At 36.1% G+C, this 27,142-nt stretch overlaps 1 protein-coding gene across 1 annotated transcript; it reads right to left on the bottom strand.

The window, feature by feature from the left end:
- Nucleotides 1-836: 836 nt before the first annotated feature.
- On the bottom strand, nt 837-26,373 carry LOC121431773. Its single transcript, XM_041629474.1, has 6 exons — nt 23,709-26,373; nt 6,450-6,591; nt 5,616-5,677; nt 4,948-5,050; nt 3,810-3,966; nt 837-3,250 (listed from the first exon to the last, which is right to left on the bottom strand). The coding sequence occupies exons 1-6, from the start codon at nt 24,367-24,369 to the stop codon at nt 3,074-3,076; spliced, it is 1,302 nt and encodes a 433-aa protein (XP_041485408.1). The 5' UTR covers nt 24,370-26,373; the 3' UTR covers nt 837-3,073.
- Between the last annotated feature and the right edge of the window lie 769 nt (nt 26,374-27,142).

The following is a 27,142-nucleotide window of genomic DNA, read 5'->3' as shown; positions in this document are numbered from 1 at the left end:
TTCTTTCTCTCTCTCTCTCTCTCTCTCTCTTTCTTTCTTTTTTTCTTTCTCTTTTTCTTTCTTTCTTTCTTTCTTTCTTTCTCTCTTTCTTTCTCCCTTTTCCTTTTTTATTTTCCCGGTGAAATCCGCCAAGGGGGGGGGGGGCAGATCAGAGGGCAAACTGCCCCGCCTGTTATGCCGCTGCACCCGTCCCCATTCACACAACCCATCACGCGTACTCAGTTTTGACACAAAACAATTCTCCATGCCAAAGATAAACAAAAAGCAATAAACACAAACCAAACACAACATCAGAGTCCTTTGAATAGCATTTGAACATTTGCAGCAACAAAAATAGTTTATATTTATAACAATCTCAAATGAACGTCTATTTAAAATATTTGTTCCATAGTAATCGTGATCATATTTCATCATATCAAACCATACTTTGCTTTGCAAGAACAAAATATACTATTTAGAAAACGAATACATACGCTACGAGCACAATATATTACTTAATATAAATATCCTCCTTTAGATTTCGTTGCAGTGAACTTCAGCCTTTAAAATGAGGGGATTCCAGTGAAATATAAAAAGGGTGGAATATGGCTGAAAGGGGGGGGGGGGGCTGTTATAAAAGAAATCCTCAGTATGTATGTAAATTAACTGAATTAAAAAATTATATTAGAAGGTTGTGCTGACAATATGGAGTGACCAGGGGGGTGTTTCATGAAAGTTGTCAGCACTTCCTTAATTGTCAGTGCTGACTCTTTTAGTGAAATCCTTGGTTTTGATTGGCTGAGAGGCACTGGCCTCTGACTGTTACTATGGTAACTGTCGGAGAAAGACAACTTGTCAGTTTGACAACTTTCATGAAACGGTACCCAGATGTGACTGACAACAGAAGGAGGTGGCTGACACCATAGAAAAGACTGATTCCATGCCGGGGGACTTTCCATTTAATAAAATGACATACTAGCCGTACCTCCCTTGCTTTGGAACCTTTTCATTCTTTGAAAATCCTATCACAGTTTACAGTTAACAGACAGTATAATACCTGTAATAGCTCCATGGTAATACGGTTATGATGATGTACACATTACATATCACATAAGATACCTCGCCCCCCCCCCCTAAAAAAAGGGGGAGGACAACAATCATTAACAAATGAAAAACAAACAAAAAAGATGGAGAAAAATGAATTAAAACCACACAAATAGTACAGTGGGCATAAGACGCGACATCTACTGGTATTTGATTTTAAAGACTATTAGCAACACGCTTCGCAATCGTATACAAAAATAAAAATTAACACCTTAATAATAATATATTCTGGAATGATAACAGTAGTTCATGTTTTTGTTTCCATTTTTTTACTATAAATATTTCGTCATGAGCTCGAATTGTCTAAAATAGTCTAACAGATACATCAGCGATTCGTCATGCAAATTATCTTGGTCAGAATCAGTTTCACGATCATACGTACCACAATGCACCTCATGACAATTATGGTATCAACAGTCAAGATTCATTACATAAGTATAATTTAGTACTGATTCCATTATAAAACACTGAAAAGATTTTTAACCTCGCTGTCGTTTAATCACGAACATCTGATATATGGCTCCCTGTATTATATTTCAAATATCACAGAAAAGGAGCATGAATATATATTTCTTTATAAGAAGTAATATTACACTGTAAAAACTGTGATTTTAAAACTGACACCAGTTGGTGTTGATAGAAGACCACACCCTGTGGTGTTAAGCTAACACCCTATAGATTGAACATAACACCAAAGAGTGTAAATGTAACAACCAAAGGTGTTGAAATAAGACCTATAGGTGTTAAACTAACACTGTCAATTTAACAACGGTGTAAAATAACTGGTGTGGTCCTCTATGTACACCCGTTAACACCACACTTTTTGCTGTGTACGAAATCATATTAAGAGTAGATACATTGCATCTAAATATGCATACCTTATAGTCCACTGTGATACTTCACACGGTTTCAAATAATTATTAAACATAAAATGTTCTAAAAAATATCGTATTTTTAGGATACATCTCCAAATTGAAATTGACATGTGGGAGCAAGAGTAGATATATATTACATGTCTAATGTATATACTGCTGAATATACTAACTATACTACTGTGTTTTCAATTATACCTAGAATATTTCTCACGACAAAATGATCCCACAAATGAGAAGATAATGATGTTGACTCTGTCATGATATATTGAAATCGCCTCAGGCATTTGTAAAGAAAAAATCTTAATATTTTTCGTTTGGCTAAATATTATTTCAAAAATACAAAATATAGCCTTTTTATAAACATTATATGGATTAAATACACAATATACAATAACAATTTGATATAAGAGACAATAAATTAAGTATACACAGAATGTTTTTACAAACACTTTAAATGCCATAAGATGCATGGATTTGCCAGTATTGGCAGATAAAGTTTCCCCTTTTTCTCTCACTTCAAGACAAATTCAATGTTTCCCTTTTTCCATATTCATAGAAATATGGAGATGATATTTGTCAAAGGAATATTAATCGTTCAACGAACGGAGAAAATATTGTCAAAATGTCATTAAATATCGTCAAACTCATTTTGTTGACTCATTTATCCCTTTTTTCAAAAGTGCAACGCCTGTATGTGTTGAGCTTTTTAAAACAGAAAATGACTGCCTACCCAAAAATTCAGTCGAATCCCCAAGATTCCTCCTCCAAAAGCTACGATGAAATTTTCTCTAGACCTGAAATGGGGAAACAATCCCCAATGTTTCCCGGCATTCCTTACCGGTCCAACCACTTCCGGGGAGCGTTTCATTGATATCAGTTTTATCGTCCGACAAGTTGTATCTGACGACTTTCCTTGATTCTGATCGGCTGGGAAGCACTGGTACCAGTAACTTTCCGATAAAGCCCTTTCATGAAACTCTCCCCTGATCCGAATAAACTTCCACCAATTCAGCTTTCGTTTAGACATCAAGAGAACACATATGTCGGTGAGGGGTGAGAGATGGAGAGATGAGACGGCCAAGAATGAAATAATTACGATCATGCCATGCAAGGTATCATACGGTACTCTCCCGTGATGCTGATGTGGTTGAGTGGTTCGAACCTTTCCTGAAGGGAGGGTCTTGTAGCCTGAAAGACCCCGAGCTGGGATGTGAGTTGCCGAAGGTTGTCGACCGAAGGGTCTCGCTGTCGACCGCTGTCTCGACGATAGGGTACCTTTCGTTGGTGGGTAACTGTTCGTGGAAACAAGAAAGGGGGACAGTTATTTTTTTGCCAATCATGAATGATCACTTCATGTGGACGAGGATGAAATATGGTGTGTGGGAGGGGGGGGGGCAAAAGGGGCACGCGCCCCTCCCCCCAATTGACATTACGCCTCTTATGTACGAAGTGATAACATTATCATGCTTATTCTTGCTTGTCAGTATTCAGAAATCTATAAACTCAGAGAGAAGGGGCTATTTGATCGACTCATGATTTCACGCAGTGTTATTATGCTTTTATTTCCTTTTGAGGCGACTGGACCAGTTTTATTATTCAATCCAATTCACTTTCATTTTCGACCTTGACATGCATGAATGAATATGTACTGGGATTTACATATAACATATGAAAAATATGAAGCAATGTACATACAATCATGATAAGGAATTTGTGTATACCTCTACCCCGACTTAGCTCCCCTTTTCACTCTTCATCAAACGAGAGAACGAATCCGATCTTTAATCAGAAACTTTAAGAATGTTGCCATTGTTATATTTGACATAATCATGATGATATTGACCAACTTACCCTCATGTATCTGTCTGCTGCTTTATTTTGATTATTATCCGTTTGTTGTTGTTGGTTTTGTTGCCTTTCGGCATCATCACCTGGCTGGAAGTTGCTCTGGATAAACGCGTCCGCCGACTCCTCCATAGCCCGCCTCCTAGTCTTAGCCTCCTTTCTTCTGATTAAGAAAGAGAAGAAGAAGAAGATGGAGTAAATACAAGATGGGTTCACCAAAGCCATGAAGTTTTGATCAAGGATTGGACAGGAAACGTGCTTTATTTGTGCTTGCCTGATAAAGCAACAAACCAGGGTAACTGTCAGTTAGGTTAGCTTTGTCTGGTAAAACATCTGAGAAGTCCTTTTTATGAAACGATCCCTGTTACCTGAACTAAAATCTTCAAACAAATCAGTCAAATTGACTAGACCAGTAGTCAGCTTGGTGCAACTGATATGACCATCACTGATAGTCACATCTCTGACATATATTCTAGTCAGAAATAACTCTGTTCTAGTAAAATACAACTAGAAAATAGTCAAACATGACTAGAATAACAGTTGCACCCAGCTGATTCTATTAAGTAGTCGTTTTTGACTAATTTGTTTTTAGAGTGTACCTTAAAGCTCTGTCTTACATCTCCTCTAGATCTTAGCTTTCATTTCAACAATGATGCATTCAATTCTTAAAAGTTATGTCTCACCAAAATGAGATTGCATTGATCTAGCATATCATTTTATTTCATCAACATTTTAGAAGGGAATGGTTTAACTCATATCGAATAAAAAAAATCAGCAAAATCCTATTAAATCAAATCAATTCAAATGTCTTGTTTAGTACGGATATAGAGATATACACGATTTCCCTGCATATATGTCTGCATATTGTTCTACATGTATAATAGATTAATACAGGTTAACAGTAACCCTAGACCCAATCGATGTAAATCTTATTTGCAACACCAGTCAAACGTATACGTTTTGATGTATTTTTACAAATACATCTTTGAATGATTATTATTCAAAGAAAATAAATCGGATACGAAATTTATGAGCAAATAAATGAAAACAACAACGGAGAAAGGAAGACAAGTTAGGTTGATCGTGACATGACAAATGAAAGCATTATGGAGAACCAAAGAAAAATAAAAGGGGGTACACTTACTTCCGAACCACGTATACAATCGCCCCAATCAGCGTTAGGAGGATCACTATACCAAATATGGTTCCAATGATGAAAACTTCCCAATAATCTCCAAAAAGTCGCTCTATATGATCAAACAATATTGAAATAAAAACAGAATGAGGACGATGTAATAATAATGCTTGAACAGATGATGTTGATGTTGAAGGAATGATTATTTCACGCAAGCTTGAAAAACGGCCAAAATGAATGATTTCATGTAACTCACATGGAGTATCTTTTGTTCTTATGATGATGAACAGAATTATTCATTTTACATGTTGAATAAAGAAGTGTATGAACTTAGAATTTATTGTTTGTCTTTTACTCCTTTGAAAGTCTTTGACCCACCTCGATTATTGTCATCGTTCTTTTTTTTGTTAAAATGTTATAGTAAAACATTCAAGCAATCGCAACATTTAAGTAATTCTATTAACAATTTCGATATACATCTAACATGATGTTCTATTGCTTGACATCAAGTTAAACAAAGTTTTGGGTGGGAAAGGGGAAAAACTTTGCGAGATGCTGGGTACAAACTAATATCACCACCGATTCATGCAAGGATACAAAAGAACTTGTAAAAGCATGAAATGTAAAGGTCAAAAGAATCTAAAAGAAAATGAATTGGTATCTAGAAATAATTGTACCTTCTCCTTCTGTTGCAAGCGATCTGTACTGACACCGTGCCCCTCTGTAACCAGATATACAGCTGTAAAGACGGGAAACAGAGAAAGGAAACGGAAGAATAGAATAGTTAATAAAGAGTTCAATATTCTGCAGGTTAATCGATCCTCAACATGTAAAGACTATCTGACAAGTAAGGAATCAAATGAACGATTTTAGTGCTATTAATCTTTTTGGTTTTGTACCACAATTCTATCTTAATTCATATACGACTATCTCGCCATGGCCCTTAAGTTACTGAACAATATGCACAATGTTGGTCATAAAGGTTTAAATTTGAACCCTAGAGGGCTGGTACAAAAACAGCCACCAAGGTGGTTAGAATGCATGTTATCACATTGATGAAAAACGTGATGCACCTGATATTAATTGTGGAGTTAGCTACAATATGCCCCCTCAAGAGCGCAGAGGAAACCCCTTTGAGGAAGAAGTGCAAATTTGAACCTTTATAAGTGCAAAATATTATTGACACTTTAGAGAAAGGGGCAAACGGTAACAAAAATGGTGCAGTTTTGCACCCTTTTTTTCACTCATATTGCAACCCAACTGGTGCTATGATTATGGCGTTTCATATTAGGGTTCAATTCGCACTTCTTTAGGTGTGTGTGTGGGGGGATGGGCGCGTGTGCGTGAGAGTGGGTGTGTGTGTGTGTGTGTGACGGGGAGTTGGCAGGGAGAGGAAGAATCGTTCATTTTGGAAAGGGGTGTTTTACGACAAAAAAGGACAGTGGGAGGCAGAAGATGGAAATTGAGTTCTGCAACAGTGATATAAACTCGTAGCTTTACAAAATACTTACTCGCACGAAGGTTTATCGATACCCGTTAGCCATTTACAGACACCGCCATGCAAACAATATCCATCGTAGAAGGGCTCACAAGGTTCGATATGTGCATCAGAAGTTTTAGGAAAGTAATCCGTATTTGTGCTTCCGATTTCACCTGGAGAAGAAGAAGGAAAAAAATAAAGATATCAAAATATTGCGACTATTGTACGATTTCTTTTTTTTTATTTACTGTTCATTACAACTCTACATAAATCTGTATAAATAACTTTTTCTTGATGTAGGTAGTATCGTTGTATAAATGTCTATGACCTCTATGAGGGTCCATTATCAACCCCGCAAGAAGAAGTTCCAAGGAAAATACTGGCTCCCCAGGAACCCACCGCAACAATTGACATCGGGACTGGAGTCCGTGAACCAGTCTGCTAAAGCCTCCACTACAAAAGGCATGGCAGGGTCAAATGTAACACCCGGTGTGTCAAAATTGGTTCCAACCATCAGATTAATCTCCTTCTCCACCCTTTTTTACATATATTTCAGATAGGAGCGTCTGCTCTCAGGATTCCATGCTTCTAAAAATAATCTCCCCCAAAATGGATTTGCATTTCTGCGAAATCCGTGTTAATGTCATGTTTGAATGCAAACTTTTGGTGTAACAAGTCATGTGATGGCGAGTCTACTAAAATATCATGGGAGTGTACAACTGGGCGTTACCCAAGAGTAAAAAGGACAATATCGAATTTTGAATATAATTATAGATTTATTAAACAGTATATCGAAACATCCGAGTATTGCTAACAGGATATCCTAAGAACTATTTTACGTTAGAATGAATATAAAACCAGAAAACCGCTTTGCAACGAACCGAACATGATTAGTTCATTAAACAAAATAAGAACCTTATAAATAATTCTTCCAGACGTTTCGACATCCCTCCCATCCAAACCCTGTAGTTCAGAACTTCAGAGTCGAGGCAAGATACATGAATAATCTTGTGACTTGTTTCTGTTTTATTTTTGATCATTTCCCGCCACTTGGTTGAAAACAACAAAACAACTTGTTATTTCTGTGTAAATATCACCATGGTTACCAAGACGTTGTGATACATCGTCGGGTATATGAAGATTGTCAGCCCATACGTTTGGGTCTCTCTTAAGACTCGACATAATTTATCATTTACTGTTTTAAAATAATATTTACCAATAACTATATTAGTTGTTGCCCGTTGTAGTTAAGTGTTGTTAAATAGAAATGACATAATGTCACCCCGCCTCTTTTTAATTTAACAGTTTTCCTTTTATTGTTGCCTCGCCTCTTTTTAATTCACGAAAAAGTTATTGTGTGTGTCTGTTAGACTGACAAGTGTAAGATTGACGTTTAGTGGACTCATTTCCATGCAGTTCAGGGTCAGAATAAGTTTGGTACAATCAGGTACGTTCATTTCGAAATAAAAAAATACTATTGTTACCAATAAATAGGCGTAAACCTATATTCAAACATTACTATAGATATCACTTTTAAAAGTAAGTGTGACATATATACACACAGCAGCATTAGTCAGTTTTTATTTTTTCCTGATTATTGTGAAAATTGCGAAGTAAAACTCACAATGCTACGAGATTTTGCTTCGCAATTTTCATAATTTCTCGCAAACTATTATAAGATCTTACTTTTCAATATTCACAATTTCCCGTATAAAATTTAAAAATGACTAATATTGCTGGTTAAATCTTTATTTCCATGGATTAACACACAAAATGTATCTCTTTTTTTAGTTCATAATGCTCATACCACTCGTATGAAGAGTTATCAATTTCTTGATGACAAATCTTTGAACATTTTACCCTGTTTATTGGAAATTCAGTAACGAATTTTCACAATTTGTTCAAACATATACGGCAAAAAACATCAAAGGAATAAAAGGCGAACATTATTGTATATAAAGCTCAGATAGATAATGTTTATTATGATCATGGACCTACCATGTTTTGATTGACTTCCGCTAAACATATGCCGGAAGTAATGAAAAAATAACTTTTAAAACTATTTGCAAAATACCCAGATTCAGATCAACCTAAATGTTTATTAAATCATGATAAACTTCACTTAATGTTTACTTAAGTCCACTTTAGTAAAAGTTTGGTGTTTCAGATTGGTAGGCAGGCATTCATGTGCGGTCAGTCTATTCTGATTTTGCGGACGAATTTTTGTATAGACATAATATTTCCTAAAGTTTTTGTGGACATTTTACCTTTCCCTATCACACCGTCACAACCAAATATTTTAAATTCCTTACAACCAATGGGTCATTGTGCAAAACCTTGGTTATGGGAAAATAATATTGTACATGCCTCCGATGTGCAAATATGATCGCTAAGTGAGATATGTATGGGTGTCGGGAAAAACAAACAGGAAAGCGAAAATCCCTAACATACTAGAGAGAGAGCCGGGTCGCCCACTCATCAGCATACCTGAAATAGCTGAGGAGTGGGAGAAATTACACGATTAATTAAAAAAAACTTCTTCACCATTATCAGTGTGTAGGTTGCGGCGAGACTATATTGAACGTAGGAAGTGGTATTTCTATACAAAATTATTAGGTTATTTTTCGAGGTGGGGCGATCCGATGATCAGTATTAATGGTGCCATAAGATAGAAGAGAATGGAACGGATATACAAATTACGATGTTTCCATGGTAATTATATGAAATTAAAAATTAAAAAAAGAGTATACATTCGCAATAAGACAATGCATAATACATTTACATCTTCATTAGATCCGAGAATCATTTTCCATTTTGGTCGCTTACTTCTATAAATAAAATGATTCAAAGTAAATTCATTTTTAATACTTACTAAAAATAGCTGTGTGACACATCTTTTAAAAACACGACTGGGGATCTTTTCGTTTCATTCTTGTTTTCAACACTTTACGAACAAAGGTATGTCATGTCAGTTGATAAATGCGGCCTCAATAAATGATTTTTAGTATTTTGTAAGTTCAACATACTGAAAGCACAATAACAAATATTTTGGTTCCACGCACAATGAATGAAAGAAAGGGCTTTTGTTTAAAAAAATACCGCCATCCCACAGAAAGAATGTTATAGAAGAGGAACTAATGGGAAAGAGGAAAATTCAAAGAATGTATGTTTTGGGTTTGTGAATCGAGATCACACCATAAATAATACCACAGTCATGTGACAGTGGAGATCAATTCAAAGAGAATCATTGCACAAAGATGCAGGCATGATTATATATTATGTGATCAGGATATTGTATAATTCACAAAAAATAGATCAAATTCAATTTCACTTTCTATATGTTTTACACCTGGGGTATATGATTGTTCTGGTGATTTTCCAAAATTACTCAGTAAAATGGGTATGAAGTTTGTTATGTAAATTTGATGTTTGCCAAATAATAATTCGTCATGTTTGTAGATATGCGTTGATATTAATTACAACTTTTTAAAGGAAACATTGCCATCGAAAGCCTTCATTTGACTCGGACATGTTTGATAATTATATGTTTTCTACTGCTGCAGTTGATAGGCCCTACTACGAAAGGTGACTCGAACCGCTATACTTATGATCCACGACAATGGATAGTTCTACCTCTGAACGAATAGCTGCACTATTCTTCATAAGATATTTGACAAAAAATATTCATATGAATATTTTACCCGAACCAGTTCCAGCATATTGCTAAATGGCCGCAATGACCTTGTGACGTCACAGTGAGGAAATTCATAATGAGGAACGGAACTATCCTCTCGATATACCACAATAATGGAACAACTAAATAAACAATAAATATCAAGAGGTGAGGATAGAGGATAATGGGAAAAATTCATGTCAAACTAGGTTATCCAACACTGGAATTTCCGGTCAGTTTTCAATCATTTATTAAACACAGAAGAAAGAGTTGACTTTTTTTTTAGAGTTCAGCTTAACCGATTTTGAAAGACATTTTGGGTGATCTTTTCTTTTCCTCGACGGCCAGACCCCGTGATCTGACAATGAGAAGAACGCTTCTGAACCGAATGACTGATTTGATTCAGGTTTTCGGCACGGGGTACGTACCAAGCGATCAGAGTCCATTTGGGGAAATCGTTCAGCTTTGTAGACTTCTTTCTATTCATAATTACCACCGATATTTCTGTCACAATGAAATAAACCACAATTTCTTTATGACGTAATGTGTACACGGTATAGATCCGTATAACGCTTCATTTATTTCAGAACGAAATATATGGCCTCTTGGAAAATCGCTCCCAGGCCCCTGACGAGATAAGTGGCAACCTTCAGCATTAAAACAGTTGTAAAAGCCAACATGATATCATAATCACGATAATAGACCTATAATGTCAGCCAAGAAACATAGTATACCAGGATGTCCACGCGTAAACCTGCCTGCATGCGGTACTTCCTACGTTGGCCTCTAATTTTGTTTTAATTTTTTCTTTCTTTGCATTATTATCAATGAGAACCTGCAAAGGCTTCCTTTCATCAAATTATCGATTACTGTGATCGACCAATGAACCATTCAACTCAACGAGGAAACTAATTAATTTACTACTTTCCTCTCAATTAATATGATGCGCTGCATGTATAAGAGACTGTTGGTGGACGAGGGTGGTTACCATGGTAACGCGAAAACATGACTGCCTTTAGAAAAAAAAATCGTACACGGACAACTTAAATGAGAGTACGTTCACATGATCAAGAACTCCTGCTAAAAAACAGTGTGTGTTCTTTACAGGAAATATGAATAGCATCCAATTATTTGGAAGGATTAAAACAAAAATTATTATTCATAATGTTTTGTTTTCATTAGTATCTCAAATGTTTTGTTTTAGAAATCGGGATTTTTTTAAGGTCTCTAACGAAAATCCACTCTCAGCAGGCGCAATGGATTTTAAAATAGATTCAAATTTAAATCGATTTTTTTTTCTAGGCCTTCACCTGGGCATTTTCTCACTTTGAATTGGAAGCCAATGAATAGCCTGGAAAAGAATCAATAGATCAATTAGTGATAAGCTAATGAATTATAACCATATTGGTGATGACTTACTTAAATAGGTCAATAAATCAATTACTTCAATTGAATTCATGATGAATGATGTAATGATGAGAGTGTAATAGATTAATCATTCTAAGTTAAATTTTATTTGTATCCAAATCAAAAGAGATTGTCTATGAAACCGAGGATGAGCGGTTACATTACGGAGGCCATCACCGTGCACATCCAATAATCACAGACAGCAAAATGTAGTAGCGTATCAAACTATTTCATCAGTCTATAAATGTGCAATGACGTATCGGTCAATAGTTTTTACCATATACCGAATGATCAATATTGGATAATATACAATACTTTTACTATTATATCATGTCTATGGAAATGCTCTATAAATGAGGCCTTTGTAGTGATTTACAAATCGAATTCAGCTTATCCAAAATAAGTGTTTTTTTTTTTTTTTTTTTTTGGTGGGGGGGGGGCTCAGATTAATTACACCGTAAAACTTCCACGTATTCATGATTCATTAAGGTAGGATCGCTTTTGTTTTGACGTACACAATAGAGTTATTTTTTAAAGAATGCATACTAACACTCGAAATCATGGCAATGAATAAAAATAGCACAGAGCACTTTGCATATAGATAACAAAAATATGTCGGTTACTTCTTCTAAAATGAAAAAAAATATGGGGGCTTTCACATAATCTGAAAGTATTACTTTATAATGATTTTGTTTCTTATAATCTTATTGACATAATTATATGTGTGTTTATGTGGCATTTTTTTTCACACGTAGATTCCCGTTATGCGCGGCTTATTGTGTATATCATACTCTCTTAATTCCTTCGATTGAAATATATTGCAATCAGGGACCAATCCAAAGTTGGATTGAGGTTTTCAACAGTTTTAGAATTCAATCTTATTCGATTGAAACTTTCGATCCAACTTACGATTGGTCCCTGACCACTGTTATCTAGAAGATTGACATTTAGGGAAAATGTTTATGTTCTGCTCGAGATAATTCTTTTAATTTCACGCGAATTCTGGTACCTTTTTTTTTGGGGGGGGGCGATCAACAACAAAAATTAATCCCTATCTAATATGTACATATATATCGTCATATTATTTACGGTGGGGGTGTAGATTCGTAGTATATAACAGTTCAATTCCCAAAGCATTTAGTCTCTTTTCTATGTAAACCATTCTCGAATCATCGATACATTTATCTCGAAGTTATTATTTGTGGTCCTCAAATAAACCAAATCTTAAGTGATCCAAAGATACTTTCGAAATGAACGTTCACATTATGTGACCCTCTCCGAATGATCTACACACGGACAGCAAGCATGGATAAACCTTGACCTACGGCGCCACAAATGAACGGCGCCTCTTTAGGATTCTGCTAATTCATTGCTTCTGTTTCGTCAAGTGTGTGCGAGTTGAGAGCGCAACACGTGGTTTGTGTTTATAAACCTTTAATCAAACACATTTGCCATTATGATCGTGAGTGGTATCTATTGATTAGGCCCTACATACCAAACGGGTGACACATGTTCCGGTTTTTAAATATTTGATCAGAAGATTATGTTGCCTGCATTCGAAGGGTTTGTCTTTAAAAATAGCCCATCATCGGTGAAGTAAGAGTCAAATTGCACAATATGATGAAATACACATGTACAATTTCAAACGTCACTTCAAGAGATGAAGGAATAGATATACTTGACTGCATGCATTAATATTGTTTGAAGGGATACCATTGCGAAATAATGAATACTAAAGTCCCCGGTTGATCAAATATACTCTATCAGCCACTTGTAGGCCTATATCTTATATTTGATAACCCTAATATGTTAAACATTATTTATGCCGAGTAAATAAAACCATAAAGAATTATTGAAGTTTCAGTGATATTTCATTTCACAGTGGTTCAATAGGAATGGAATAAAGACCTAATATTCAATACATGTATCAAAGAATCTGTTTGTTATAGTCTGGCATAAAATGCTTCAATCGACTGCAGATATCGATAACAAATTTGCAAGTCATACAGCAACTTCGAGTAAGGCATATATATATATATACATCAAATTAGTTTATAAAATTAATTGCGACTTGTAGACCAACAATTAATTATAAATATGTAATCAATCCAAAGAACTGTGCTTGATTGGTACACCTAAAGTATATTTGAAGGTGGTTCAAAGTTCTTGCGACGCCCGTATGGACCAATCATGTAACAGATCAAAATTGTACCGAAAATTCCTTTTTAAAAACTCACGTTTATGCAGAAATGCATAATTTTTTTTACCGAAAAAAGGTTGAATTGATTCAGAACGCCTCCACAAATATCTGAAATGTTGTTATTCAGAAATTAGAGGTTGATAAACATGAACCAAGTTTATTTTTCCACGTATGGAGGCTGTTTGTATATAATGAAAATGACAATTCCTCCCATTCATGATAAATATTCAACGTAAAGCTTGGAAAATCGATTTTACATAAGCCCCATACAAGCTTTTAAAATGAAATACTTCGATTTGTTCTGCAAATTTAAAGTCAGTTAATCGAACCACCCCCAAAATAATGAATACAGTTTACATAAAGTCTTTACAATAGAATGAATATCATCATGAATAAAAATTAAACTTGCCTCAAACCCACAGTATTCATTGCAACAATTTTACTTTACTCAAAAGTGTGTGGTATAATGTAAAGCAAGTCTTCCTACGATTACGAGATAAAAATCCCAAAATGATTGCGTTATTGATGCGAATAAACGTATTTCTATGAATTCAAATTAATGTTAATGCATCGCAGGTTAATAACCAGCAGATAACGCATATGACACCATGGATATTTCAAAAATGGTAAGATTGTTTTTTAATATAAAAATTGTGATTTTTCTGCTAGCTGATCAGCAAAAAGCTTAAAAATTTTGATTGCGGATTTATACATACATCGAAAATACATGACTAATATCGCCAGTTTTAACAAATATAGGCCTATGCACCGTTTTATATAACCTACATCATGTACATGGAGTCTATCAAAATTTGTTCGTAAAAGTTGCAACTAAAACATGACAAACAGCTTTGATAAGTTATGAAGTGCTAACTTTGGCAAAGAAATCACCCGTGACGTATTAATGAATTTTGACGTCATTTTTAAAACTAATTCCCTGTTATGATGTTTAAGAAGATACGTTGCATTAAAATGTGTTCAATCCAAGAAGAGAAACCTCCATTCCTCTCATTCAAACGATAAATCTAATTATGACGAAATTGAACATGACTGAGATAGAGATATCCAAATTGGCGCCCAATATTCACGATTTTTGGTAAGATCACGTGATGAAATCTTAATGGATACTTTTACGAAATAGCCTGTGTTTTGTAGATATGTCTACGTAACAAATTGAGTTGGCATTCCAACTTTCATTAATCTAAAGCTCAATCCACTCCTACGCCACCTGCACGCGGAATAAATGAATTCAGGAAGCTCCGATAGCTTATCTTCCTGAGCCATTTGGTATATTTCGGCTCATCCTTGGTAATGAAAAGGAATTTTCGTTCTGGTTAGGCCTACAGGTTACTAACCCAATTAAAACAAAATCAGTGTTCTTCTTTAAATTTTCAGAAACGTTAATTTTATTTTAGATAATTGTTTACTGCAGTCATCCAAGTAAAAGGGTACCAAAATAAGAATCTATGGTTTTCTAAGAGTTGTATTCTACCATGTCTACACAAAGAACGCAGTGGATATTTTTTCTCCAGATGAATTATTGTTAGACATTATCAACCCACAGGTAAAAGACCACACACTTTAAAATATTGGGTAAAAATGATCCATTAGGGTAATTATGTGTCCAACCAACATTGGGAGTTTCTTTTTGAAATTTGCATTTATCAAGTATGTGATCAAAATTTTGCCCATTCTAAAGTAATTGCTGCTTATTTTTTTTACTTTACTGGGGAATATGTTCCCCGCATTGGGTAAGATACTGCCCAAAATTGGTTTAACACATAATTACCTTCGTGCTGGTTAAAATTTTACCCAATATTTTTTACAGTGTACATAGATCCAAGATGGGTTTTCCGGCTTGGTTATCACTCTGTGTTTCTCTCTACCGCCATGCCAAAGACAATGCTCTTCGCGCGCCGCAGACATGGCAGACAGCCGAAATAATAGACCTGAATGACGTATACGATGATCTTCTTTCTGATGACAGTCTGTTTGATAGAGATGTCTCAATTTTATTGCCGACTGTACACAAAAGCGCCACGATGGGGCTTAGGAATGCATGAATGGTGCTGGAAGAAAGGCCGAGGAATTCCTTTCGAAATTCGGTGCAAGGATCCGTGGAGCCGGCAAAACTTGTCGCATAGATTCTTGGACAATCACCGAGCAAGGTTGTACCCATTTTGTGGGGTGGAAACACTAATCGATTCAATTTTCGATCATGTCTACCGTCAAGAAAGGCATGCCCAACATTTTCTGTGAATCAATCGGGATATTCCTACCGATATTAGGGTTGAACAAAGAAGCTTTAAGCTATCAATAAATCACTTTGAGGAAATTAACGTCAGTCATTTTAACGGTGAAAATTATGTGGTTAAGTCTGAGCATTAATGATCAATAGATCAATGTATATAAACGCTAAACCAACAAACATTTCAGTTTGAATATTTTCAAACATTAAGTTGCTTTTTGAGATTCCGATTTATCTCCGGGTCAGGTTTTTTTTCAAATTTTATCATGCTCAGGAGTTATGGGCCTACATTTAATTCACGTTACAACTGGACTTGGTGGTTCAGTGGCAGAGCGCCCACCTTATGAATAGGAGGTCGTGGGTTCGATCCCGGCCGAGTCATACCAAAGACTTTAAAATCAGACCCTCTGGCTGCAGGCACACGACGTAATGAAGAAGGGAGTCATGCAGGGTCCACTAGAAGTGTCTATCCTGGCTAAATAAGCATTATTATTATTACTATTTAATTTATATATTGGAACATCATTAGTATATTCGCCAATATTCTGTTCAAATCAGAAACAGATTGTTACAATACAAAAATATACGAAACATAGGTAGATATATAATAAAAAACATATATAATTCTTTGTGAGAGAGGTAAATTCGTCAGATTTAAGGCAAAATGAGATTCAGCCTTCCGAATCACAACAAAAGGGAGACACGAAGAAAAAGGCGAAAATGAAATAGCGAACCGGTAAAAGGATCGCAACTATTAATAACCTGTATGAAAAAATATGAACTTTGTGACGAAGTGAAACTTTGAGCGATCGCTTTTGTTTGGATTTGACCTTGATCTGTAAATTTGTCGTCACTGCAAATGAAAATCGTGTAAAAAGAATTTCTTTGTTTAGAAAACAAACATAACCTCAATATAATGGCACTTCAAAGGCTATTCTGAATCTACTTCTCCCAGCTATGCATGGTAATAATACTTTTTGCCGTTGTTGCTTTTCTTTTACATCAAGTTCAACTTTGGATCGTCATCTGGAACGACTTTGCACTTTGACCGAGAACAGTGAGAATCCAATGCTACAGTGACACCAATGAAACCCGACTCCAAACCGACCGATCGTATGTCATTGGAATTAACGTAATAAGGAGTTGGTCGATTCGGAGTCGGTCTCACGGGTGTGACTTTCGCCATGGTATAGTGCGTCTATGAGACGTTGTCGTCCTGACAAGAACTGATCAGAAATGTGATGGTATTTCTTTCTTGATTGCATCATCTGCAACGGTTTCCATCATTAACTAGCTTATACACATGCTAAAAGTTGAAGGTACTTGCAACTGATAGTTATGATTTTGAACCATCTATATTAAGAGGTAATGATGTAAGTGGGGTCCCGAGTTGCGAATCGGTATCAAGAGGGGAACAAATGAAGTACATCAGAAACTGTTCTATGATTTCATTTAAGAATACCTGATCCTGTTTACGCCATAGTGAATCTGATCCCATGCAGATCTCAATCATAGGACTGCATGTCTTTAGCGGAACGGGGCCTGTTTCATAAAGACTCACCACTATTGTAACTTTGCCATTATTGCAAATGCCCTAGAAACCTTGATTGTGATTGGCTGCAGGCCAGTGTTGTAATGGTAGTTACCATAATAACGGAAAAGAAACTTGTTACTCTTTATGAACGACCCTGACAATCATGGTCACTGGGAATTGATGGTCACGAATTCACGATGATCATCGGGGGAAACTTACAACAGTGTGTTACGTCACAGGTGGCATTCCACTCAGGAAATTAGAAAGATATAATCTAATCCTTCTGAAAAGGACAACTCCTAACAACATCCATCTCGATCAACATCAGTAAATAATCATCGTAATCATATTTCTTGCACACTTTTATAAGGACTTGGAATGCAAATGATAACGAAGCTCACATCGGTGGAACAATTAGCATCATCATGGTGCATGCCTGACGTAAGTTAAAAATGATTTTGGAGAATCTATGTTTTCTGCAATCAGAAGTAATGTTCCTACGTGGGCAACTGAAGGGCTACCATGATGTAACAATCCTCCTCAAAGAAACTGAGTTTAAATCCCCCCCCCCCATGTTCTCTCTTCAGAAAATAAGCACCGGAAACAACAATTCACAAAGAAAAAAACTTCTCAAAATTAGAGAAAGGAAAGAAAACTACAGAAGAATGAGAAGATGCATTTCTCCCGCTGCTGAATGTCGTTTTGTTTTCTCAGAAAAATGATGTTGCCTAATAGTGTACCTTGTAAGTTCAAAATTCATGGACATGAGTTCTCATAAAGCGTAAATCAAAACGACTTGGTGAAATGTCAGGCAAATAAATAACATCTGGCTAAAAAAAGTTTTGTAATGGCTCGTTGGGGCGAGCTTGACGTTGTTAAAACTTCAACAAGCGCCTTTGATTTATGAGAGAATTTCGTTTCACGCAGTAGCGAGTATTTGTGGTATTACTCGGCAATAATCTCAAAGTAACTGCCTGGTTATTTCTTCTTGTACTGTACATAAAAAATGTTTCAGTGTTTTTTCTTGGTTTCTTAGCTCAAATCACTAAAGTGATTCATGACATTATTTCTAGGAACCAACGAGACGTATAGGTCAACTAGATATAATTGTTATTCGAAGAAATGGTAACTAACCAACTCCAAGCGAAGGAAGACTTTTCATGACATTATATGATCAACAAAATTATCTAATTTTGAGAAAAACAACTAACAACATTAATTCATCGCGGTCTTGGTTTTCTGTGATTTTTGACATGTTGGGTGTCTTATACACAGCAAAAACTATGGTGTTAACAGGTGTACATAGAGGACCACACCAGTTATTTTACACCGGTGTTAAATTGGTGGTGTTAGTTTTACACCTATAGGTGATATTACAACACCTTTTGTTGTTACATTTACACTCTTTGGTGATATGTTTAATCTCTAGGGTGTAATTTTAACACCTCAGGGTGTGGTCCTCCATTAACACCAATTGGTGTCAGTTTTAACACCGCAGTTTTTACAGTGTAAAAACACATTCATCATGATGAGTATTTCTTATCAAAACAGCATTTTAAAAATGGCAGAGGATTCCGACATAAAGTCGAGCTTTACGATGCATACTTAAATATGCCCCCTCCCCTAGTATAATAAGATGCCATATATTCTTACTTGTTTAAAGATGATTTCATCTTCAAAGATTTTCGTGAAGGTTTGGATACAAAAGGGTGATTTATGTTATATGCTGTGGAAAATACTTCATTTTGTTATGTTATGTCTCACTATTTATTTCAGAATGTTTCAATTCGTTACACAAGGTAACTTTGACATGTCATTCTCTGTCGACCATTGAATTGAATTTGGTTATTTGCATATGGGGTCAGAAATATCAATATTGAGTCGATCTCAGATAGTTATACAATGTCAAAGAACAAGTATGGAAGAGGTAGATGGTTGGGGGTACTTCTTATTTCACACAATACCTATTAATCAAAACGTAAGGTCCTTTGGGAATATCATCATATTTTGTTAAATAAGCATATCTGAAAGAATTAATGCTACTTCAATAAAAGGGGTGGGTTGTTCAGCTGTTAAAAGGCAATAAATCTATATCTGTTGGTATGTCCATTCAGGTCCTATGCACTTCATCTTCGGTTAATTTATAATACTCGATATTGTGTATACGTGTTTGCCTACATGTCAGACTTTGTTCGAGTATTTCGTCATTGGATATGACCCATTTTGTACTCATAAGCTGACATGGTATAGCAATAAATATCACACGATTTGGTTAATAAAATCTTCAATGCGTTAAATGCTTCCAATCAAAGCGTTAAAACAATCAAAATGGTCTTTGATAGTTCCGACATATTTCATATTATTGGCCGGTTCAGGCTTAATGTTTCCGTCAAATTGAGATATATCAGCACATTAGATGAAGGATCCGGGTCATGTTAAAATGAACTTAATCTGGGTGATCTCGAACATAAATATGGCTACGTTACAGTGAGAAACAATATTAATGATATATCAAAATATCGAGCTTTCAAGAGAAACATCAACTGATCAAAGCTTTAGGTTCAAGTACAGATAGTCCCATGGTTATGAATATGATTTTCTGTATGCTTAGTCGTGATCTATTGCGATCCCCCATGAACCACTGTCAATTCATGCCGCTACCAACGGATAGCTTGCAATGAATCTAACAGGCTTTCATGCTTCGTAAAATTTATTTGCATGTTAAAACTTGTGAAGTACAAAGTTCTTTCAATTCTTTGTATGACGTCGAATGAATGGAATCCGCCTGCTATGTATATTTCCTTTTCCCAGTGCCGCGATGCATTCAACAGTAAAAAGATCCCCATTAATTTTTGTCCAAGAGGAATGCGATTCTTTCAAAAGCTCAGGCGACATCAGGAGTTTCTAGAATGGTTCGTCTAAAAATAAATTCGTAATGTGCTTTTAAAGTCATAGGATATCTGGAGTCACAATTATCAATTAATCTATTGATCAATCGTGACGGACGAAAGGGACAATGAGCTATAACGAAATGATTGTCATAAGCCGGGTAATACCGGAAACCATTGATATTTCGAAATTGTCGGCCAAGCTCTTGTACCTCCGCCTCAACAAAGAACAGAATATTGATTATTGATCTGTTGAGGGTTATTTAGCTACAGCTCATTCACAAATAGACCTTCTCAGGGCGGGTTGGCATGTGGCAACGAAAAACGAATGCCAAACAGAATGATGCGCCGTTATAGCAGAGAGCCCTGCATGCAACGCGAGAAGGTCCTCTTGAGGATATCCCCAAATGCAGATGGTAGTGAGCCAGAAGTGGCTTCCTGTTTAAAAAGTTCCAAAGAGCCTCTAGACACATGAAATGGATCTATAAGCCAGTATGCACATTATCAAACAATTATAACAATAACTATTAACATTCATTAGATAACATTTCGGGAGATTAAGAGCTAAAATCCGATTTAACCTAATCCAGCGTGTCCACAACTCGGACTTATCTTCTAAAAGAAGAAAAAAAGCAGCGTAATTATAGTGTAGAGTTGTCAAATTTATACATTTTCTGATATCGCTTCCAAAATAAGGTAGAATGAACTTAAACATATCTTTAGACTTTAGTGTGCACTCTACAAAATACTAAATTTCCGATTTACATATACAATATTTCAAATATTTGTCAAGTGCTTCAGTTATAAGTTGCGAATGTTATGGTAATTGGACGCCTTCATGGACACCAGTAAGAATTGAGAAAATGTTCAGAAAAGTAGCACTCAATGTTTTCCTCGTCATTTTGTTTTCAAATTGTTTTGTCAAAATATATTTATAAACTTTTGTTGACCGCATCATAATATATCATGTAGATGTATATAGCATATTTGGCGAATGATTTCATTAAAGGGCAATTTTGATATGAAAATGAAATCCTTTCCCACAAAATACATCCCAAATAAAGAAATATGGGGATAATTGAGTGACAAAATTAAAATATCACGGATGTCATATAGTATTGGAGAGATATGTTTTAAAAACTTATAAAAAGAAGAAATACATATGTTTCACTACTACAATGTAAACAGTTCCATGCAAAAATATGATATATTAACTTTATGGTAGTAAAAAATGTTTAACATTGAACGCAGATTGGACGTCTAACTTTGAGGAAATAAAAATCGACTTAAGTATTCGTGCTACACCCATGCCTTCATACTGGACCCTTGCATATATGGGTTGGTATAAGTCAAAATAAGAGAACTTACCTGGGGTTTCAGTCGTATAAGTAGGGGTAATATTAATGTTATTCGTCTCCTGACCCGCCATCACAAAAACTTTAGAACAGAATACTTCAAGTTCAATAGTACTGAATTATACAGTCAGTGAAGGTCAAATATTAACAGGAAACAAGCCTCCACAGTAAAAGCAGACGACACGGAATTGCAATTTTCCCCGCCAAATTTACAGAATAAGTTGCTTGTCGATGATTAAATTACTTCTGGACAGTTGGCATTGGTGAATACTGGAATAAGAAGTGAATAAGGAGGAGGGAGGCACCGAAAGTCGAACGAAGCGATGGATGTCCGATCCGCACGTGTGTGAGGTGTAGTAGCAACCACCTTTGCGTGAATGAATGAAATTCTATCGATTGCTTACCCATTTATAAAAGTTGTGATCACTAGTTCGCTGATTAAACGCGCGCGTGTGTCTCATTATACTATGAATGCGTGGGAACAACGTCTGTATCTAAATATGAATTCATATTCAATTCTCCGTGGCCCTGCCCGCCCGCCCCATCCTGGTTTCTCTGTCTGGGTATCTTTCGTTTTCGTTTTTATTCATTTTTTTTCACTTCCACTCTCATCTACACACCTTATTTAAGACGCATATCGAGAATATATATATTTCCACACACAAAAAATTATGATCTTGCATAAACAGTTCTTAGTTTTTTTAGTTTCTTAGTCATTCATACTTTTTACAAATAGAAAACTATATCACTTTGCATTTGATAGAAATATTTCATTATTGACGAGAATTCTTTTTCGTTGGTAAATCTTGAATCTATCATGTTTCCGTTAAATGGGAAGGTTTGTGTTTTGTTCACGTTTGTCATCATATATTTTTTTGTTCTTTTTTTTTACTTTTTGCTTAATATTCATTCTATTTTCTCTGAATAAATATATTCAATGCTTGTTTTTATTTTATTGTATACGTAACAAAGTAATTATTTTGAAGAAAAAATAAATAGAGAAGGTAATATAGCGATACTAAAAAGTTTTTAATTTCATACTGGGTTTTAAAAATTTATTTCATTCATATTCTTTTGTCATATTTGTAATAGCTTTCTTTGATCTTCGTTCTTTATTTATTTTGAATATTTTCATATTTGAACACCAAAAGAAAGAAATATTAAATTTGGAAATTTGAAATTTAGCCCCAAATCGATAATATGAATAAGACTTAATTTTTAAAATATAAAGGTAAAAGAAAATGAAGAATATTTAACTTAAAACTTCAAACTTAATCCCTGATGAATCATGAAAATATGAAATACCCACTTTAAGTCATAAGCGAAGTGGAAAAGGTAAAGTATTTACAAAACAATGACCTTTTTTAAAATAAGAGCCCAATCAAATTATTCAAATTCACTCTTGGATATAGATAGAATAACTGACATTAACATACATACTTTTTTATTTTTGAATATTTACGTAATTATACAGAAGCCACACTCATTTGGAATATCAGTCAATGAAAACCATGGTAACAAAGTTTTCTAAAAAAATAAAGATATTATCATTATTGTATAACTTAACCAAAGCTATTTTCAGATAGTATGAAAAATATATTTTTTTTAGAATTCAGAGGGTATATATGATGATTGTGATGTATTGATGTGCTGACGTGTATTATCGGTTTGATTTTAGGATCTCGATTCACAATCAACGCGTTGCTGCTGATAAAACTCTATTTTAATAGAGGATTATGTGATTTAGATTATCACCTCTAATCATATCGTTTTAAAGGTGAAAGGGTGTTAGAATATGTTACAAAAATGCCACCCACATTTTCTTTGTTTCACTTTACGCGGAGGAAGGTGATTATCTCCGTAATTTATATAAAGAGTTAGAAAGAGAATGTCTTAAAATAGTCGAATATCTGAATATCGAGACGATTCGAAAGAAGAATTCAGGATGATATCTTAGATAAGGGGTGGGGGTGTCGTCAACTTACCGCCAGAATCTTGAGCATTGGTAGATTGCTGATTGTCACTCGTAGTCATTTCATTCCCTCCAATCGTCTGCGTCGATATCGACGACGAGACACGGATGGGCGTGGTCGGCCTGGTTGTCGTGACATCATCCACGATGGCGACTTTGACTGCCTTAATTGCTTTCCTCGTCTGGGGGATGCCATCGAACAGGAGATCGAACGTTCTCCGGCTTGATTCCACTCTCCGAACAAACACAATGTATCTCTCTCCCAAATCAGCTTCACTCAGGCAACGACGAGACAGCGGTGATGGTAACGTCATGGCAACGGGATACGCCCTAGTAGATGACGGTTTAGGTGGCGCCGTATCGCTCGCATCACGTGACCCCGTGGCGTCAGATACTCTTATCTTGATTTTCTTCTTAAAGAGCCCTCCGTCCCCTTTAAGAACTTGAAGAACTTTGAAAATAAACGTACTCTCGCCGTCCAGCTTCAAGAGAGTCCCTGCTAACACAGTTTCTGCGTTTTGCGTCCTATCCGCGAGACTGACTGACGAATCGGCGTTGCAGCTCGCCAAGGTGGACGTTAGCGTAGCATGGGAAAGGATGATGATGAGAGTTGTCGACATGAGAACATGCCCGGTTCCGCCGGAATGGCGCCGGCAATGCGCTTCATTGCCCATGCCTACTATTTCGAATTCCACTCCCTCTGAAAATCGAACACAAATTTGATGGTACTGTGTTTTAATGGAAGCAATTGAAAACTCGATCACACCAACACTCAGTGTAATATTTAGTGGGTAGTTACTGGTAGTACTACACAGCAGTATAGCACGTTTAAATTCCCCCTTTGAGTGTATCTTATCATGAACAGCTGATATTAGAGCTCTCTTCCGACGATATTCCCCCACCACTTGCTGCCTGTATTCGCATGCATTCAATAGACACCCACGTGACTCCTTTCCACAATATGTTTTATTTCAATTTTCACAAATCCAGATTCACGATTTGATAGAAATCTCCAAGGTCAATCGATCGATGTATTTTTCTCGAACAATTGTCAATGTGACGTGTTCCGATGGTCCTTTCCGCCGAAGACGACCCGATGGTTGAAGGTGAGGAAATGATCAGAGAGCATCCACGTCGATTTTTACCACGCAATATAACACAGTAGTGTATATTATACACGATTTAGTATTAAAAATACTATAAAATAGTATCTGGTAGATCAATCAATGGTAGATCAATTCGGAAATAGTTTGCCAAAATTAGCCGAGTGGTCAAACGGATCTTCTGTCAAGTTCATATACATTCGGAAACCAGAATTAATCGTATAATCCTAAAAAGGATTCAGGATAAGAGAGCCCACGATCCGATGTAAAGGAGAGAAGGAAACAGAAACCAATGATTTGGGATACTATCTGAGTATCTATACAGCTGTGACCACCAAAGCGCTTATCGATCCAGTCGTCATGGAATGCTCTGGTATGAATGAATGATTTGATGGTAAGTTCGTCTGTTTTTGTACCTGGTGGCCTGGTACTGGTCGGGGAACCCTCCTCAGAGGAAACAAAACACGTCAATTAGTGCAAGCCGCACAGCCCCTCAATTAAAAACACAACCAAGGCTAACAGTCAATTGAAGTTTTGTTGTTCTTCCGTTTGCCAACAGAAATTGCAGGAGTTATACGCAACACGCTTCTGACCAATGTTTACCTGTCAAGAGACGGTGTTTAATTTTAGCTATGAGTGTTGTATGCCGAGCACACTGCCCACCTATTTCTCGAATACCGCAGACACCCCCGGAAAATCGAAAAGTTTGGTAGGCGGACGTCCGACTGTATCGATGCTCTGGTGTTTAGAAAGGACAACTACTGACGAAATTTCCTCAGGTATAAACTAAACATCTGGGTCAACGTGGAGTCATCGGAGCCAGCGAGACTATCACATGAGGACTGTATATGAATCATGACCTTTTTAATCCCTTTTCATCCATACAAGCGTATATCGTCGCATTTTATTGGTAAATATGAACGCAGCGGGAGGTTATCTGCAATGTTTTTGTAGACACTGAGAGGTGGAGATGGTCGTGAACGTCCAATGACTCACAGCTCGGCGACGCTTTTAAGAATCCCGGCCTTCCGCGGCTTCTACTTTGGACTGCCGTCGACCAATGAGGGCGACGAGAGCTTCGGTGGGGTGACAGAGATAGATGGAGATGGTGGACGAAAGACACTGATTTGAACTCATAGCCCATTCCATCGTAATAAATTTGATAAAGAGTAGGCATTTTGTATCGCTCGGCATTAGCGGGTTGTTGGGTGCCTTGTATGAGCGAAGACGACGCATTTCGTGTCGGAGCCACTTGACGTGTCTTCCGGATGGTGCCCAATTAAAGGCCACGACCCTAGTTCCTTTCTCAGAATTGCTTTCCAGGGATGCAGTGCAGGTTGCTACACGCCAGGGTTAATAGCATGTTTAAGCAACTACCACGGGGCATCAAAGGGAGCCTTTGTATGCTAAGCATCTTCTTGACACAGATTCACTTGCACTTTCTCGGCGCGTTCAAGAAACGCTCGCATCCCTCCAGGCCGCGTAGATTTTTAAAGGGTAACTGTCCTACCGGCTCAATCAGATTGCATATCTCTCCCCATGTAGTCTGGTTGCTTGGGTGGTTGGTGCGTATTATAGCGGCGTTTGTATTCTAAATTAAAAGTAACGACTTTTCTTATTATGTATGTTTTTCTCGATTATTCAGATTTTTTTTTCAAGTTTCTTTTATATATATATATTTTAAGAAAGAAATAACAGAAAAACAATAAAATCAGTAAAAAGAGCACAAGTTTAAAAAACCAAAATAAGGTAAAACCGACGCAAAAAATGCTAAGGAACAGAAATGAAGGCTACATGCTTTATTTTTCGGCCTATACATTGCCTCACTAGGGGTCAGAGTATTAATTCATAATCCACATATACATTAATACAGGATCTATCATTATTGCTTTTTTTTTGGGGGGGAGGGTCATCTACACACATCTGTATTTTTACGTCAGCCCTTTGTCAGTTTAAGTCGATTAGATCAGAAAAAGTTAAAGTAATGTTAAGAAAGAAAAAATAGACAAATGAAATAATATAAACAACAAGTACAGATTATGATGTCTTTTTAGTCCTTTCTTCACTTTTAATACAGGACCTATCATTATTTTCTTTTTGTGGGGGGGGGGGAGTGTTCATCTACACACATCTGCATTTTTTACGTCATGCAATTGTCAGTTTAAGTCGAGTAAATCAGAAAAAGCGAAAGTAATGTGAAGAAAGAAAAAACAGACAAATGCAATAAAACAAATAACAATTAAAGATTATGATGTCTTTTAAGTCTTCCTTTCTCCTTTTTTTTCTCTTTCGTCTACCTATTGTGTTCTTTTTTCCTTTCGTCCCTTTTCTTTTTTTTTTACAG

The sequence above is a fragment of the Lytechinus variegatus genome, chromosome 18 (assembly GCF_018143015.1).
Source record: "Lytechinus variegatus isolate NC3 chromosome 18, Lvar_3.0, whole genome shotgun sequence".
NCBI lineage: Eukaryota > Metazoa > Echinodermata > Echinoidea > Temnopleuroida > Toxopneustidae > Lytechinus > Lytechinus variegatus.
The sequence above is the reverse complement of the archived record's forward strand: the minus strand, read 5'-3'. Positions and strand labels throughout refer to the sequence as shown.

Excerpts from the sequence above, each read along its gene's own strand:
- LOC121431773 (XM_041629474.1), bottom strand. The coding sequence starts at position 24,369 with ATGGGCAATGAAGCGCATTGCCGGCGCCATTCCGGCGGAACCGGGCAT. Across the intron at positions 5,051-5,615 it reads GCTTGCAACAGAAGGAGAAG|AGCGACTTTTTGGAGATTAT; the intron begins GTACAATTATTT and ends TTGATCATATAG. Across the intron at positions 3,251-3,809 it reads CAGCAGACAGATACATGAGG|TTACCCACCAACGAAAGGTA; the intron begins GTAAGTTGGTCA and ends TTCCACGAACAG.